This window comes from Rhopilema esculentum, chromosome 4 (assembly GCF_057945365.1).
Source record: "Rhopilema esculentum isolate cy_ngs chromosome 4, ASM5794536v1, whole genome shotgun sequence".
Taxonomy (NCBI): Eukaryota; Metazoa; Cnidaria; class Scyphozoa; order Rhizostomeae; family Rhizostomatidae; genus Rhopilema; species Rhopilema esculentum.
Window position 1 is genome coordinate 7,981,489 of NC_142818.1, and position 7,067 is coordinate 7,988,555.

General features: G+C 35.2%; 1 protein-coding gene across 1 annotated transcript; it reads left to right on the plus strand.

The window, feature by feature from the left end:
• Positions 1-4,094: 4,094 nt before the first annotated feature.
• LOC148960374 (uncharacterized protein C18orf19 homolog A-like) lies at positions 4,095-6,624 on the plus strand. The gene is made up of 2 exons (XM_089114752.1): positions 4,095-4,667; positions 5,658-6,624. Exons 1-2 carry the CDS (start codon positions 4,213-4,215, stop codon positions 5,875-5,877), a joined length of 675 nt encoding a protein of 224 aa, XP_088970878.1. The 5' UTR covers positions 4,095-4,212; the 3' UTR covers positions 5,878-6,624.
• Positions 6,625-7,067: the final 443 nt, after the last annotated feature.

Genomic DNA, 7,067 nt, shown 5'->3' on the forward strand with positions numbered 1-7,067 from the left:
AATACATATTTATAAGATAGTTTTTTATAAGAAATTCGCAATGTTTACAACAGAGACTCACAATACTAACATTTCTCGTTTTTTCAAAAAGCACGCTTTCTATTCGAGAGCGAGCGATGTTCTCCTTAAACCATATCAAATTTGAAAAATTAAAATAATCGAAGACTGTATTCAGGCTCAAGACAAAAGTTTCTTAGGAATATCAAGGATTTATAATATTTGTATAAAAAACAGGGTAGCCATTCACACTCTCTATATTAAATGCGAAGGTACTTCTTCATCAACATTGTACTTTTGCGCAAATTGAATTTCTTTCTTGCCCTCTTTGTCTTTTGGCCTTGCTATAGTTCAAGGCAAAACTCAGAATTTCTTTGCTTCTCTTGCATCTATGCTATTTTCATGGCACTAAAATGCAGAGCAATTCGATTAATATAATGGTCCAGAAATTAAGGATGTAACGGCATGTTAGCAGGGGGAAATAAAACGGAAGAAAAGCAAGAACAAAACTCTTAATGCGCCCTGCAAGTCATCAAAAATTTTGAAACAGTTTTCGTCTGTGTTTTCTTCGTATATGGAAAAATGAGATTTGAAACATGGCCTCCAAAATCCCCAAATAACATCGATTTTCAAAATCAGCAACCTCGAATTAACCAAAAGCACTTGGCTCCATAATTTTGCTCTCAGGCGACCATTCCCCTATTCTCCGCCTGCTCCATTATATTGTTAGAACTGCCAAATATGGCTAAATACAATGTAACCAAAATATAAAAATATTGTGCAAATATTAGCAAGTAGAGTTTTTAAATACAATTTAAAGGATAAAATCGCAATTCACAGAGATTTTCACATTCGGTTCTCCGCAAATTTTTGATGACAAGGACAAATACAAAAAATGACAACTTATCAACATGTTTTAAAATCTAAATTTTAATGAATCGCTAAAAAATGCTAAGACATAAGAATGATGATATGTTCTTGTGATGTCCTAAAAGAGGAAAAATGGTGTAAACACGATATTCCAGGTTTATAAATATCACATGAAGAATTTGTTCCTTGATAATATAAACATTGATAACTGCCAATCTTTCCTAATTTGCATTTCATAAGCTTGGTCGTCGGTTGCTGTTGGTGTTGGGATTGATAATTTTGTGTTTGTGATGGTTTAAATGATCAAAATAGTTTAGCGCTGGTTTGAGCAGATGGCGCTTTTTGTTTATCTCAATTTCAATTTTGTTCCTATTGTTTTTTCTATTTTGCTATTTCATTGCAACTCTATTCGACGTACTTGGCAGCTATGAATAACTTTTACATTTTTAAACAATACCTAGAAATTCCTGCGAATCGATGGCTGAAAGCTGGGTCGAAATCTTAATGAAACTTGAAAATTCATTTGTGACAACGACACCCTTCATTTTCGGTCATGTGACAACTGCTATTTTGCAAATTTGACTATGCATTACTATTTAGGTAGATTCGGTGTGATCCAGACATCCATCTCAAAAACAGATTTTTGGCCGGAAAAGATGTAAACAAATGGCCACTCAATTAACAGATTTGGCAATTTTTTCAAAGCAGTCTACATTAACGAGTAGCGATAAATTTGCGATGAGTTTGCATAGAAATTTAAACATCTGAAATATTTAGCTAACTCATTTCTATCAATAGACATCTCCTGTCTTTTCCACTTCACATCATTTCATCCTTTTCTTTGTCTTCTGAGAAAATGTCTAGGCTTGAGGTGAGGAAATTGCCTGAAGGAAGAATTAACTATTTTCTGGACTCTACTGTGTACCATAATTGATAGCTGATAATAGTTTTACGTTTGAAACTTTGAGGGATGCCCAAGACCCCTAGTATACTGTTAATTTAGCTTCATCAGTTCACTGGCAATATCAGCCTTTCTTTTCTTTACTGTTACTTTTTGAGCAACTTCCGCAAACGTAAAGAGAGAATGTTTGTTCTACCTTGTTTTAGTCTGGCTTTCATTTTTCTGCAGCAGTAAGCCGTATTAGACGGAATATATTTTTGTTGCAATAGACAAACATTGCTGATCTACATAAAAAAATACTTAACAAGAAAGGTCTTTGATAATGCAAAAGTTGAAAATTGCACGGAAAAGCAGAACTTCTCTTTAGCATCTGGATTTGATCTTATGATAACATCTTGTCAATTGCCGATGTTAATTCTTGGAGGGAGAACATCACTTAAATATGCCATGTTTCCGCTTTTCCGCGCTATCTTTATATATGTACCGAAAACAGAAATCGTTGTAATCAGTGATGTAGTGGAAGTGTAATGCGGCATAACGCCGTTATGCTTTCTACAATGTTTGGGCTGCAGCGTTATACTACCTACCCAAGCAAACAGTAGCGTTATGCTTCTTAAATATTAGTATCATACTAGATATAAGTACAAATAGCCAATCTTTGATTAGACAAAATAGCAAATAAAATTATTAGGCTTTCAATAATTGTCTCAACCAAGGTCCGAGTGAGTATGAAAGTGATTAAAGTCATATGAAGATATCGCAATTGAATTTTGGACATTTGCTTATGGAAATCAGGCAGGTGTAGTTCGAAGATCCTTTTGTTCGCAGTACCATAGGATAGATACTTTTTATTGGTCAAAATAGAGAGAAATATCATAGAAATGAATATGGTTACCTAGGTCATCTACTTGTATCCGATAACGAAACAAATTGAGAAAATTGACAGAAGGATAGCTGCAGGAGGGCAAAGATTTGGGCGATATGTCAATTCACCAGAAAAAGATCAATGCTTTTATTTTAGAGAAATGAATAATGGGTGAAGTCATACTTGCAGCAATAACATATGGTATTAAAACATGGACACTGGCGATGAAAAGAGGATGGAAACGACTCAAAAAGGGACAAAAGATGACCTGTAGAACATCGCATATATCTATAGGATTACTTTTTACGCGAACACTGAAATGTTCAGTGCTGAGATGTCTTAAAAAGACAAAATATGATATTTTTCTGATAAGCATCAATGAAAAGTGCTAACTCCGTTTTTTGACTTTTGCGTTATACTTCCTAAGAATTTACGACTACACTACTGGTTATGATCTTTGACAAAAAGCTTCTAATAATCATAAATATTAATTGTTTAGAAAAACTTACTGGTTAGCAATAGCAGGTTTCTTGAGATTAGGTTGAAAATAGTTTATAATAATCTCGTTGGCAGCGTCATTGCAGTATGGAGGGTGTAGAAGGGGGGTTAATGCTGGTAATTAGTTTGGCGAAAAAGAACCACATTAGAAAAAGCTAGTTAAGAGTTTTGGCTTCAGTTAGTCGTCAAATTTTATTTTTAGTACAAAACTCGTGGTTTTAACGTGTGTTTAGTACAAAACTCATGGTGTTCCCATACCCAATAGCCAACACCATAAAAGTTTTGGATGGGTCGAGCTATTGGCTAGTCTAATAAAGCATATTGCTATGGAAACTTTTACAGAAATATATCAAGTTATGAGATTTAAAAGACACACTCAATAGAAACTGCGGTCCCCCATCAAAATAATTTCCATTAGTCATAAGTCAAATAAAAGTATATTGTTTGTCATTAGTATTGGGATTTGCACAGATTTAGTCATTATTCAGTTGGCCAAACACTCTGTTAGTCAGCTTGTCGACAAAACCCCTTCTACACCCCCAGTATGATTTCATGTTATTGCAAGCCAGTGGTACACGATCACACTTACCAACTGCACCTCAAACTAAACACAATGATTGAGATGTGACAATTATTCAACTTTAATCTATAAATTAATCTAAAATATCTACAAGGATGAAGGAAGTTTTTTAAAAGTGGTGGGGGGGGAGGCACCCGGTTAAAGGCAACGTAAAAGATATTTCAGAAGGGCTTGGCCACTTCTGATATATCTTTTCTTAATATAGACTTCGCTTTCTTAATATAGACTTCATTGCTTATTTAGGCCTCCTAGACCTTGGGAACCCAGGGCAATTTGCCCCCGCCCCCTCTCTGGTTGTGAGTTTCTAGTGTTGCTGCTCCCAGAAGCTATTTGGATGATAAATAGGGTCAGCGGAAGGTTGGCCAAAACCTTGCGGGCGGGAGAACCCAAAAAGAGGCTCTCCTAACATTGCTTCTCAGAAAAGTCATCAGTGAGAAAAGTACAGGAACAAGAGCAGGGGAAACTAAACGGAAGAAAAGCAGAAACAAATCTTTTGTCAACATGCCTTCTTCTCAAAGATTGCGATCATTCAAACAGCCTATTTACAGTGTACGTTCCTTACTTGGTACAAGGATTTTTTATCCACCAAGTCAGTCAATCTTCGCGGGAAACCAAGGGAAAAGGAGTTTGATACTGACCAAGAATAATCCAAGATATTTGCATTCCCTATCTGTGAATGTAAAGTTCAATGACAGAATATTTTATTTGGAAAGACTAAAAAGCACACTGTGCAATAAACAATTTTCAACTACTTATCCTAATTTAGATACTGAATCAAAACAAACTGATAGGGAAGAGAAGCTTGGAACTGAAAATGACGGTTCTCTTGATGATAAACCATTAACGCAGAGGCAAAAGCTGTCGCGCACATTTGCTGCATATGGGACAGCAGCCCTGGTTTTTCATACAACTATAAGTTTGTCTTCACTGGGAACATGCTACATGATAGTTAGCAGGTAAACAATAGTAACATACCCTATGCCCCCAGATACTAGCACAACTAGATTGCGAACTAGAGGGTGTCATAGATTTATGATAGTAGGACACCTAGCGATGAAAGTTGGTTGCATAAACAACATTTTGTTTGCAATGGAAAGAAGAAGTTGTTCAGAATATTTTGCCATGCAAGTAAAATTATGTGCAACTTGTATTCATGTTAAATGCCAGATTGCAATAATAGCAACAAAGAAATACCTTTCCATGGTGCACTATGCATTGATTCTATTGTTGCTAGTAACATTCTGTTTACAACACATATGCTAGTATCTGAATCACAGTAGAATAGGCTGTTAGAGTAAGCAAAATAAACGACAACAAAAAGGGCAATGTGACTTTATTGAGTCTGGTCATTTCATTTTGAATTTTGCATTAATGGAAGTTTAAAAAGGGCTAAAACAATAGCTTATCTGAATGTAAAGATAGAACAGCTTCAAAATAAAGATAATTGTTTGCTAGTTAATGTATTTCTCAACGGGTTTTGAATGTTAAACAAAGTTATTCATTAATGATTAGATATTTTTATAAGAAAAAGACGCATTAATGTACATCAAATATGCTTTTGCTAAGTCCATTAATTACATAAATACAAGGGAAATGAGCAAATTTTCAAATCCGTAAAAAGCAAGCTTGCCTTAACAGCACATGTGCTAGTGCCTGGGGTAAAGAGGTAAGGATTTTTTAAGTGTTTTAATAGAAAGAATGTAACTAGAGATTGTTATTACAAAAATGCCCTGAAAGAAGGTCCATCAAGATAGGGCCCAGGAATAGAAAGTTTGATGTAATGTGTTTAAACTCTATCAGGATTCTATTTGGCAGCCTGTGGATTAAATCTATTTGACATACAAAGTCTGCTACTGGATACGATTTTGAAAAATTTGTCATTAGCAGTCATGTATTGCTTTTAAAATTGACTAATAAATTTTTATTTATATTTTTATATTTTTCAGTGGTGTTGATATGGTTGCATTGTTAGAAAAAGTTGGCATTGCATCCAAAGCAGGTTTGCAGTCAACTCTGGCAAGTGGAGCCAGTACCTTTGTTATTGCCTATGCATGTCACAAAGTTTTCATGCCTCTGCGCATCTTTTTGACTGTTACTTGCACTCCAATCATTGTGCGAAAGCTCAGGAACATTGGGCTGCTGAGAGCAAAAGCAAAGGAAACTTAGATTTTAACGAGTTTATATTTTTTAATTAATTTAGTGATGTACTTGATAAGAAAGCAACATTAACAAATTTTTTCCGGCCATATTCATGTCTAGATTCTTTACACAGTAGCTGATTGGTTCCAATATAGTTATTTATCATTGACGTAGCCAGTGCAAAACTTTTTTTAATGCAGCACAGTATTTTCAGTATATTTAATGTGATCCTGAAATTACTTGAATAAGAGTCGAGGGTTGCTCTGAGGTTGCATTCTCCAGACAATGCTGGTGAAATCCCGTAGCCACAAAAGATATTTGTTATGACAACATAGATTTGCTTTTCTTTTTTCTTTCACCCCTCTGAAACCTGACAAGGTTAGTTTCAGAACGTTATATACATGTGAAAATTATTTGATATGCATATGTACTAGGTATATCAGCATTTATGATGACATTATGGCAATATTTTTTGTCATCATAAGTGTGTCATTTTACATCATCAGCTAAACATTTGTAAAAGAAAGTGTCTTCTTCTGCAAACAAATAAATAGTTTGTAAAGGAAAGTTAAATTTGAAATAAGTTGTAGCTTCTCTTTCTCTTTTGTGAACTATTATTGTAGCTGACAGGCACAAACATGCAGAGCCCCTTCTTGTAAAAGAGGACTGCCTTAGTTTCTAAATTTATTTCTGTTGTTGTTTATATTCATAATTAGCAATGTAGCAGTACCTTTTGTGTATGCCATTTTGTGAAGTAAATCTGGCCATACAGTATCAAGTGTTGCTCACTCTATCCTCTCACTGGCTAATTGAGTTCTGTTCTATCAAAAATAAAAGGAGTAGCCTAGTGTACAAGTAAAATTCAAGCAGTAACCATCACTACAGGCTCTTATATGGGGAAGAAGTCAGGCTATTATTCCAAACACCGCTGAGAACCCCCCTCCCCCCACTTTTTGTCAAAATGCAAAATATTTCCCAATGAATCACCAGTCTAGCCACTCTTTATTCGGTTTTAGCCCCCCCCCCCCACTTTTTTAGACCCCCTCTTTTCTCAACGCTCGGCGGTGCCTGTATTCTCCTGAAAGAATAAAAATGAAATCCAGTACAATCCACGGGGAAGTCTGATCACATTTTGGAGTGACGGGAGAGCTGTGAAAAAAACGTCTATAGTTGTTTGCAATCATTATCTTCGATGCATTTACCATTATCGTTGATAT